At 38.6% G+C, this 12032-nt stretch overlaps 1 protein-coding gene across 1 annotated transcript; it reads right to left on the reverse strand.

The window, feature by feature from the left end:
- Positions 1-3969: 3969 nt before the first annotated feature.
- Positions 3970-9362, reverse strand: ifrd1 (interferon-related developmental regulator 1). Its single transcript, XM_010787970.1, has 12 exons — positions 9145-9362; positions 7377-7481; positions 7017-7098; positions 6666-6790; positions 6421-6578; positions 6219-6269; positions 5949-6127; positions 5739-5847; positions 5449-5583; positions 5217-5345; positions 4732-4827; positions 3970-4633 (listed from the first exon to the last, which is right to left on the reverse strand). The coding sequence occupies exons 1-12, from the start codon at positions 9173-9175 to the stop codon at positions 4547-4549; spliced, it is 1287 nt and encodes a 428-aa protein (XP_010786272.1). The 5' UTR covers positions 9176-9362; the 3' UTR covers positions 3970-4546.
- Positions 9363-12032: the final 2670 nt, after the last annotated feature.

The raw sequence follows: 12032 nt of genomic DNA on the forward strand, positions 1-12032 counted from the left end.
CAACGCAGCATTAGCATTCTGCACGTTCCTCCCACCTGCCTCACAGTAGAGATCTAATCAAATATAATAATGTTTATCTACCGAGAAGCCATAAATGCGGGGAGGAGGAATTTGTTTCAATACTGAAAATCCACACTGAAACTAATGCGGTTTTCAAAAGCAGCAAGTATTACATTCTTAACAGAGAAGAGGATTTAAGGCGGCAGCAATCAATACTTTAAGATTAACAATGGATTACAGCGGCTGAAAGCAAGGTCGAACAAAGTTTATATTAAAGAAACCTTCCTGCTTAAATATTGTAGAGAAATGTTTTTATTATTTTTGTACATGCAGTTTCACAGAAATACTGAGTAGTTCCACCTAAGAAGTATTCAGATCCTAAAGTAGGATTAGCAATACCAAACTGTAAAAATACTCCGTACAATTTAAAGTCTTGCATTCAAAACCTTAAGTATTAACATCAAAATATACTTAAAAGTATGAAATGTACTTTTATAATCCGTGTATCTACCGCCCGTTTTTCTTTATTAAACACGTAAACGGAAGAGCGTCTGAGAGGCCTTTTTGCTTTTTACCTTACTAAATGGTCTAATGGTCATTGGAGCGAGGGGCGGGGCGAAACTCACGGAAGTGATTTCAAAACAAAAGCCCTCGTTTGCTTGGAACGGTTATAATATTATAAACAAGGGCAAACAAGGTGAATTTATCGATCACAGCGAAAACGGCCAAGACATATATTGAGCTCAGAAAACGAATGTTATTAAGGGCTGTAAATATAATAATAATAATAATAATAACAATAATGCATTTTATTTATGGGCGCCTTTCAAAGCTCTCAAGGACACCTTACAGAGCATAATTAAAAACAAGCAACAAAGAAGATCACAAAGTAATACAAGGCTTAAAAACAAAGACTTGAAAAAACAATCAGTTTAGAAAAATTATTAATATATTGAATATGCCAGTTTAAAAAGTTGTGTTTTCAGGCTGGATTTGAAGGTTGAGAGTGAGTCCATATTGCGGATGTCTTGTGGGAGACAGTTCCAGAGACGGGGTGCAGAGTGGCTGAAGGCTCTTGACCCCATGGTTCTCCCACAAGACATCCGCAATATGGACTCACTCTCAACCTTCAAATCCANAGGGAGAAAGAACACTGAGAGCACAGCAGCCAAGGTTACAGGTTTGTTCAGTCAGGACAGTTTGAACTGATCAACTGGGTCAAAGTTATGGGCCTTGGAAAAATATTTCCCCAACAATCGACTTAGTCTCTCAGCAAGTTCATTCTGATCAAGAGGATGAACCCTAAACTGCAAAAAAAAATGCTCATGTGAAGAGGGAGACTTTTTAGCATGGCACAACAAGTACTTTCTTGAAATGTGCTTTGTTTAAATCCTCTTAAAGAAAACTATGTACACCTTTCTCTAAAACCTGAATAAGTGATAGATAGTAATCTGTTGAACATGGCGGTGAGATGATATTGTAAAATGATTGACCAGATAGGATTCAAATATGACTTCATAGATATAGCATTGCAATAGCGACGATGTTTGTCCCATCAGAGACAGGTGAAATAAGATTAAAATCTATGAAGCATAACTTCATTTTTTACCCATTCTTCCTTCTTGTGAAATCCTACTGCCAATATTAGCCAAAATGCAAGTACACATTTGAACCATCGTCTTGAGTATTTAAGGGTTAAAATGTGCAGTTAAAATGACTGCAGTGGCAATAATAATAACACAAAAGCATAACATACTGTATAAACAACAGGACAAATCTCACGAAGAACTAATGGCAACAAAAAATAATTCCCTCATCAAACTTAGAAGTGGCTTGATTTTGTTCTCAGCAGGGGAGTTCTCCAAAAATATACAGTAAAAGTACTTCAATGTATTGTTAGTAGTAGGCTAACTAATACAAAGTCAAACAGTATCAATTTCATTAAGAACTAATGGTAAAATTATATTTGTATCATTCATCAAAGATAGCAGAAAATCATGCATTACTATGGAGGGGACTTTGACAGAGGATTACTCACAAAGTAGCCTACATAGTAAAAGTACTTCATTTTATTTCTGGTAGCAGTCAAACTAGAACCGAGTCCAACAGTGTCAGTTTGCTTACGAACTTGTGGTAACAAATATTTGTATCACTCGTCAAATATATCAGGAATAATGAAGAGCAGCTGATTTGAAAAAACAAAGTCGAGAGACGGCTGAGTGACCGCAGTGCAGAATCACTGTATAGTTTAAATCTCCTAACAACAACAACCATTTTAGACATAGGCTTATTATATTTACAGCCCTTAATAACATTCGTTTTCTGGGCTCAATATGTTTCTTGGCCGTTTTCGCTGTGATCGCTAAATTCACATTGTTTATAATATTATCAGCGCTCCAAGCAAACGAGGGCTTTTGTTTTGAAATCACTTCCGTGAGTTTCTCCCCGCCCCTCGCTCCAATGACCATTTGAACATTTAGTAAGGTAAAGAGCAAAAAGCAAAAACGCCACTCAGACGCTCTTCCATTTACGCGTTTAATAAAGAAANTTGATCAGTTCAAACTGTCCTGACTGAACAAACCTGTAACCTTGGCTGCTGTGCTCTCAGTGTTCTTTCTCCCTGTTCCTGCCTGTTGGCGTCAGCTGATAGAGGTGTAATAATATTTTCTCTGAACTAGCTAAATACATGGGTCTGGGGTAGAGTTCTTCAGAATTGACGTGGCAACTCTACCGTGAAGTCAGAACCTCTGACTCTTTGACTTGTTTTGTGAATTCTCCGGCCGAAGCTCCAAATAAATCAAAGCTCCAGCTCTCCCCGTGCCCCCTCTGAGTCGGTGACACAGAAGTTTCCCCCACAACGCTGAAGGAATTTGTTCAACACACAAGTGTATTACCAAGAAGCTATGAAGTGCGGGAGTTTTTAAAGCTTTCAAAACAGACTTGATTTATGCTCGTCTTTGCCCAGATGCATCTATTGATTTAAATAAGAAGAATTTGAATAAAAGCTGAGGGACTCATGGAAGTCCTATATACTTAACAACCGTTATGGGAGAAAAAGCCACTTAGAGGCTGTGAAAATATATAAACTCCAAGTCCCTGCGTCCTCCTCAAAGTATTTTTGTTCCACCTGAAGAAGGGAGCTGCATCGATTGCAGGTGTGCACTCCAAACTCTACCGGCCAAGTTATTGATGGGACTATTTGCCGTTTTGTCACATTAACCTTTATCATGCTGCTGTTATGGACCATTTTTACTGCCCTATAAAAGCAGCAGCCTTAGAGCAGGACCTGGGGGAGTAAATGTACAATGTAGTAGGACCTCCTTTATTTCCTGTGCTACCTCAACAGTTTCACTGACAAACTTGTCTAATAAAGTGCAGACCGGCAGTTCTCACTATAATGCCTCTGTTACCTTGACTGCAACATCCTTCACTTTGTAGTGTGGAAGAAGAAAATCAATAAGGTGTGTACTGCCCCTTCGCTCAAAATGACCTTCATATATCTGGCAGGATTTTTAAAGACAACTTCCATCATGGGTTTTCAGCTATGGAATATAATGCTTTGAGCCTCCTATGAATATTTTTGATCAATTAATCTTTGGTCAGTCATGTCCATTAAAGGGGACCCAGTATGCTAAATGTTTAGATACATGTGTATTTACTGTGACATGTTTACATACTTTAATGTTCAAAAAGGTCTTTATTTCTCTCATACTGCCTGTGTCTTTTCACCCTCTGTCTGAAACCAGAGCCCAGCCTGCTCTGATTGGTTAGCTGGTTGGCTCTGTTGTGATTCGTCAAACATTTATAGATGTCCCGCCCCTTAGCCATTCACGTACAATGTGTTTGAGCGCCATGGAGAACTTAAGGATTTTTTTTTTTTTTTCAGGTAAGGGAAAACACCTAAAAGCACAATGGGGTCCCTTTAAGTAAAGTGTAATGTATCATAAGAAACCATAAGGACTTCATCTCTTACAGCTTTAGTGTTTATTTCACCATTTTTGCTCTTTTCAAATTATATACCCAATACTTAAAAAGGACAACACAATATTTATCGAGGTTCTACAGAAGTAACCCACTTAGGTAGTGCAACTAAATACAAATCCATCAAAGGGTTGGATCACAAGTATATCTTAACATTACAATGACCTAATTAAACCGATGTGCAGGATTAAGTCTGACAAATGTATATATAACTTATGTTGAAAAAAAAAAAAAAGGCCACTGATTATTAACATGGGGAGCAAAGAAATATACACTCTATGTACAACACCACTGATTATGTGGATAGATGCTCAATAACTACTGTTGGATTATCGCACGTTCACCTTCTACAGATTTAGGATGTAAAAAGAATTTGGTCCACTACAGGAGTAGAGAATGTGATAGCGGCGCCACCTTTTAAAATCTACAGAAAGTGAATGTCTGACACACAAAAACAGATTTTGAGTGAGGAGGAAATTGACTAAACCTCTTAATAATTCACCAAAAAAAGAAGAAGCAGGAAACCATGATAAATAGGGTATTAGAAGTGAAAAAGAAACTGATGTTAAAATTCTCCCACATCCACCCGCTTGTCCCTGAACTTGCTTCTGGCCTTGGTCCGAGCCTTGAATGCAGCAGAGTTGTGGAGATGCTGGAAAAAGGAGAGAAAATGTTAATAAAAAGTCCATTATAGACGGCATGTTTAATGTCATAAAAATGATTCATTTCATTTGAATAACTTGTGCATACCCTTTCAAAGCGAGAGATTTTCATGGCCTTCATCGTGGCTGAATCAACGAGCATCGGTGGTCCCAGTTCAAAAACGTCTCTGATGAATTCATTTGCCTTGAGAAGTCAAATAAAACTAATTAGAAATGACTTACCAATCATAGCACACATCCGAACCACAGCTTCCTTCACTTCAGAGACCTTTTAAAGTAACGTGCTCTAAAATATGTTCCATTGTCTAATCTTCCCTTTTAAAAACATTCCCCTAAGCACTGACCCGGCATTATACTTTCCAACCAGCTTCTTGTACTGCCTTTTTTCTCTCTCTTTAACATAATCCTAAATCAAGCTGCAAGTGTTGTCTCCCTGCATCAGGCAGGACTACAGATCTCTATTGTGTTTTAGTGCTGCGTCAATGCAGGAGGAACACTGCGGTGCCATTAAATCGAAAAGTCAAGTCGCATGCATTCACATTTCAAGTTTGTGAGTTACTCATAAAAACACACCTGTAGGTGGTAGTTCATCCCAGAGCCGACAAACTCCCTGAAGGCATCGTATGTCCTTTTTCTGACCCAGCTGTCAATGATCATGCGCTCTGTGCCGAATCGAATGGTCTCAGGCTGGAAGTCACTCTCCTGGAAGGTTAATAGAAGAAGGATGTGAGAAAAATAACTACATAGAGAAATCTTTAATCATTCTGTAAGAAAGTCCCTTTTGATTTGTCTCAAGAACACCCACCTCAACAGCTCTGAGTACATCCCTGAACACAGACCGCTGCTTCCTCTTGTCTGTCTTTGCTCTGTGTTTGTTACAGTCGGTGGCCAATGCGTTCAGTTTGTCACTCAGCTCATCCCAGTCATCAAACTCAAACTCCTGAAGGGACACGGAGAAAGAAATGCTGCATTCATTTCAAAGAACAGACTAAACAGACTAAATGTATGAGTTAAGATGCATCATGGCGCCAAAATAGCACCTTTTGAATTCAACGATAGTTATTTATTTATTCCTGATACTTCCTAAGAACTTACAGCATCCATGTCTCTGGCCAACTCAAAGAGCAGCGCAATGGTTTCCCCTGCAGCAATTCTCATGTTGACGTCATCACTTTCCAACAATCTTGGCAGTTTTGGCAGGTGTCTGCATAACAAAAAATTAATTGTTCAGCGTTTATCTTGGTCTGGATTGCAGTATAATAAAAAAAAAAAGTGCATGCTGTCAGATTTAGTTCAGGGTCTTACTTGCGCAGTACGTCTTTGAGCTGGTTGGCAGTGCAGATGGTGAGCAGCAGAGCCCAGGACAGCAGGGCGTTGGTGTGGAGCTGGCTCGTCTGGGGACTGATCAAAGGACAGGTGCCATCCATTCTCGCGTAGGACCGGGTGAACAGGTTCTCAAAGCACTCCATGGTAGCGTGCACGTCCTACAGAGGGAAGTAGAAGAGATCATATCAGGACTGGGGTTTGCACAGTGCAAAAAGAAATGCTAGAAAGTGGAGTATAATTATGACTCACCAGAATGTCATCTTCTGCCACTAAAGTACAGAGGCCTAGACTTGTTGCAACCTATAAGAGGAAAAGAGATTTGTTCAACACATACAGGAAAACCAAAACAACCACATTGTAACAGATACTGATTCCTGTCAATGATGCATTCTACCAACGTCTTATAATCATAATATATAACGCTTTGCGTCAAACATTCTCAGGTACTCACGGCCTGTCTGGCTTGAATGTTGGCAGATCCATCTGCCAGGATGTTTTTGAAGATGAGTTTCAGAGTCTTGAACACCTCCTCGCTCTCGATGCCTGATCCCAGCTGGATACACAGCAGGCAGGCCAAAGAAGCTGCTGCTCGCTGCTCCTCTCCTTTTCCTGGAAGGTAAATCAACTTATCACAGAACGCCCAAAAATATCAAATGGATCCAACAGCTGAATCTGTTTTTGTATCTTTTCTGGTACCTTTCTTGAGGCAGCGTTCGATGCTGTCTGTGATGGTCATCCTCCTCTCGGAGATGAACTCGTACAGGATCCGTGTGGCCATGGCCGTCTTAAGCCCATCCAACGCTCCTTGCCTGGTCTTCGCACTGAGGAAACAGGTACACAATCATTCATTCCTGCTAATCTCTCTTTCTTCCTCAACCTCATTCTCATCAAATTATAAAAAAAGATCTCTAATGTGTTCCTTTCTAACAATAGCAATAAAGTGGCCTTGCTGGTGCATCCCTACTTTGATATAAGTTCACTAAACACATGGTGAATAGACTTGTCAGGATCTTTAACTTAACTGAATACCTCTGAACTTGTTATTACCTCTTGTCAACCGTGCTATCTATGAACCCCTTCAGTTTGTACTGGAAATCCTCCAGGGCTGCGTCCTCACTGGCCTCGCCACCTGGCAACACCACAACATTTAGACACTTGTCCATAATACTACACAGTATTGACACATTGGATGAATTGCACTTTTCATAGTAGGGTTGTCTAAATGTTAAGGGTGGTCTTTGTTTCAAGAAAAATAAACAATGGTAGTTTAATGCAAACATTTGCCCAAGATTTGCTTTTCTTGTTTGTGCAACAAGTGTTGGCTCATGCAGTCACACACAAAATCATACATACTCACAAGTAGAATCAGACATAAAACACACAATGTGCAAAGGTAAACAAACCTACCTTCTTCTGCCACACTGGCAGTGTCACTGTAGCTGCTGCAATGACTGAGGGTCTCAATGGAGGCATCCTCATCACTGAAAGGCTGCACATTTCCATGCTGGCCCCCTGAAAAAACACAAGCATAGAAAACACAATTCAGCCTAATCAAATCAAATGCATTAGTACAGCGAGTCCATTATGCAACACCAGCTGCTCACAGGTAGACCAAAAACCACTGCAGTAATCTAATCTGCATTATGTCCTTTGTACACCTTATCCTGCTGTACTTTCATTATCTCATGAAAATGCCACATGCTGTCAAGGGAAGCCCACACATGTGTTGACAGTGTAAACACAACATCATGGTCAGGTTAAGGGACACAGGTTAACACAACTGAACTACGTGACATAAGCTCTTGCCATGAGGATTACTCTTAACTTTGAAGCTACTGTTCAGAATAGGGAAGATATTTAACTGGGATAGTCAAGAAGCACAACAGAAAGGTAGGACATAAGACAAGGAGGAAGCTATTTGTCTTTGTAAGTCCTAATCAGAGTACAAATGAGTATCAGTGTAGAAGGGAACTTGTCCAAATATTATTAATTGGAATGAAATCCTGTTTAAAATAGACCCTTCAAAACACAGAATACTTGCATGGCCGTCAGACAATAGTGAATATATTAAAAGGTTCTTACCAAAAGCATGAAGAGTGTGAAAAATCACAGTTAAGAAAGGGTGTGAACATCTTGAGTCTGTTTATTATTTCAAAACAATAAAGCTTTGGTTGTTTTATTTGTTCGAAAAAAATATAGGAAATGACTTTCTTCATGTCTGTTCACTGTAACCAGATTCAACAGGCCTTACCTGAACTAACCTCTGAAACAAAATGCTGGTGAGCTTGGCACTGTAAGAACAAGTTTTGACGTAGTTACAATCAAGAATAAAAAAGGACTTGTTCAGTCATGAGGAAAGCTATATGAAGTCACTGTCAGCTAATTTGGAAAAAGGTTATTTTATCCACTTAAGAGGCTATTTCTATTTGTTGACGTGGACTCTCCACCACGACAGATGCATTCTGAGAACCGGGCACCGCCTCTTTTCCACCCTGGTGTCTGGAGTGCAAAATGTCTGCCTTCTGTTGAAACAATAATAACTCTATACAAACCAATATAAAAACGGTTATCTTCCATACATGGTTATTTAAAGTCAGCCAACTTCAGTCAGACTGAATAGGAGTCAGACATTCGGGTAAAGATGATTTGAGGTCAGTGTTTTCAGACAAGACGAACTCACTTCACCTAATTGGAGTTAGCTTACATAATGTCTTTAATTTGTAGGCCCACAAAAAGGTAATAATTCGTCTACTAATGCTTTAAACACGGTCAACTGTCAACATGTGATTGCTTAAATTAACTTCACCTAGCAACCAAAGCTGTACGTTATTATGCTAGTGTGGAGTTGACATTAGCTAGCTGGCGTTAGCTTGTAAATAGCGACATCAGTTAGGGGCTTATGGGAACTAAACATTCGTTTAAGGTCACTTAAGTTGTGTGCCAATAATTATAAGACAAAAGCATCATATTATGGCACGTTTTGTAAGAGCAATGCGTTGTATGACCACGGCTAGCCAGCTTTGTGTTTTGACGTAGGCCAGCATATGGCGTCTGTAGTTCTTTCTGCAAGCACGTCCAAATCTATTACATGGATTGAAAACACGAATAGAACTACAACTACCGTCGGCATGTCGAATAAATTAGGCCAAAGCAATGCGGTCGCTCGCTTACTTACCCTTGCTTTTCTTCTTCTTAGTCCTCGGCATTTTCGTGCAGAAAAATGTATAATATGATCAAAAATCAGCCAATACTCGACCAGTTTTTATTATATTGTCTCGTAAAATGAAAATTTTCCCGTGGCACAGCGGATAAAAAGGAATTGAAGGCGATCTTGGAGCTAGATTGTTGGCCGAGACGATACATTTTCCCTCATAAAACGGGGCTGCGTAAAAACAAGGCGGCTCGGAGTATTTATACCGGCTGATGTCGCGAGGAGGTTTCCCGGCAATGCTGACCAATCAGGGAACAGGAACAGGTTTCGCGTGTGTTCGCCCGTGATGCTGGCAACAGAACGGTGGGCTCTATATTATGATGTATACAGAGAACAATGTCGGGCCGAACCACGCCCCTTAGCTGTGATATAATGAGCATATACCACGGCCTGTCGTGAGCTATTGCTTAAGTATACAGAGAACAATGTCTATTAGATTACATTGGTGAAGTGTAATGTTGTAAACAGTTGTTGGGAAATATAAGATATATTATATTTATATAGGATCCGATGTGCTATATTGAACGACCATGCGAGTGTAGAACAGAATTTGATAAAAACGTGATACAATTTTGTCAGGTTATACATTTAGTAACAAAGCAGCGTTGTGATGATTTTTACAATTTACTTTTGTTTTTTCGTGTTATTTCATGGTATACTTCTATCCTACTACCTAATAATAATAATGATAATAATAATAATAATAATAATAATAATAACAATAATAATATATAAATAAAGAAGGATTATACAAATGTTATATTTTTGAAATATAACATTACTCAACAATATATCCAATTAAAGCTTAAAATTAATAATCAGTGATGTATGTAATACACTAAAATAAACTGAATTGGTTTCCATTTAATTATTTAAGAATTTATTTTTTTAAATGTTGAATTTATTTCAGTTTTCAGATGAATGTTATTGAAAAAAAATGACTTTTAAAACTTGAATCACATTTCCAGATTACTTTCAACTTCTACTTAAGTCACAGATCTCAATGCTTCCTCCATTGATGTATTGTGCATTATGGTACTGCTACTTAGAGTCCAACCTCTAAAACTACCTGTAATAACATATGGATCTTTAAAGAGCTGATGGCATTAGGCCTCTCTGCTGCAATAGCCTTCTGTGACCACGTCCTTTATTATTGTGATACACTTCTGTAATGCAATTGACACGGTGATGAGTGGTCACTGTGATGCAATTGATGCCATCATTTTATTCATCTTTATGCTGTGATTAAAGGACTTTGATACAACAGATAGTCCTCTGCTCTGATGCAGTTATCTTATTATTATATAATGCATTAGAAAAATGAGATTATAAACAACGATATACAATACTGTCTTCTAAAAAAAATGCATGATGTGGGTTTATTTGCCATGCAGAATATGTACACCATTGTGTGTAGCAATTCTAAGGTTTACAAAATAACAGACACGCTTGACAAACAAAGCACATTTTCTGATCTATACATTTTCTAGGGTCGGCTTGTTGCCATGTTTTCTGCTTTTGGCAACAACAATAATTTGGTAATCCAAAGTGTGACAAGTAATGCAGTTTGTGGCTTTCAAGTAAACATCAGATCAATAAGAATGGCTTATACTCAAGCGATTATCAATAATCAGAATAATTAGCAATCATTTTTCATCATCATTGAGCTGTAAACTGATCCTTGGTCCTTTTAGAGTTCAATCCTATTTGGACGGATTCACTAACTGTAGAAGATACGGTACATGTTTAAACATTTGCCAACCAGCTTTAGTGTGCCGCTGAAAATATATCCAGTCAGTGGCATTGATGATAAGCACTGCTTGCATTTTAAATCAGTAATGCAGCCGGATGGAAAACATTAATTATTATGTAAAACAATGTGTATCAGTAAGCTTTCTGGATAGTAAAAGGCAGCAGGATGTCAATTGTTGTACTACAGCATTGCAATTGAGGTGGTCTGGAGTCTTTTCGGCATGTTGCATTATTTAAGTATTTGATCAAATTTAGTTTTTTAATGTTGTAAGGCATCATTTTCCATTGTATGCACTTACCTTCAGTTTTATCAGTAAAGCAAACTTGTTACAACCAATTAAGCCTTGCTGATTCTCTCTATGGGATTTTAGAGGTCACACAAATCTGTCATCCACAGTTTGCACTAAATAGTCTGACTGCCTTATATCATAATCAACGTTTATCATCTTGGCCCTAACAAAGAGCTGAAATGTAATCATTCCAGTTAATTATCTTTTCTGGCTTTTGTTATATCCCTTACTCTGTATTTGTCTTGACGGGACAGAAATAGATTTTTTGTTAGGAGTGGAAAATATCACAGATGCAGCATCCTGCCATTCCCACGGTCCAACTGTCAGCACTGCTCTTCCCAGAGCATACTTGACAAACATCAGACTTACAGAATTCAAAGCTACCTCTCCTTTATATGCAGCTTGTATCCTATTATTAGGAGGTTTCCAGCCTTGAACCCCAAACATGACTGATTATTCTTTACAGCATTTTTATTGTGTAGTTGTCACTTTAGATCTGCCTCGATCCACAAGCACTCTTAAGACGTGGGTGGACTTCAAAACACTCTTTTTGGCCAATCTTTACCCAAACCAAAACTAATAGTCCTGCCAAAGGAAGATTTTCCCGCACATACTGCCCAGACAGTCTCATCAGACTACAAGAAGACTTCTACAAGGACAACATTTGACCATGAACAAAAGTTGACGAAAGTAATTAGTATCTGCTTAATCACTTCAGGATGAAGCAGGCAATTTCAGCAAAAATGAGCTATTGGAATCTATAAGCAAAAGCACAAAATGCTTCTTACTGAGTTACCTGCAAAATCTGTA

Source organism: Notothenia coriiceps, unplaced genomic scaffold (assembly GCF_000735185.1).
Source record: "Notothenia coriiceps isolate Sejong01 unplaced genomic scaffold, NC01 NC01_scaffold00031494, whole genome shotgun sequence".
NCBI lineage: Eukaryota > Metazoa > Chordata > Actinopteri > Perciformes > Nototheniidae > Notothenia > Notothenia coriiceps.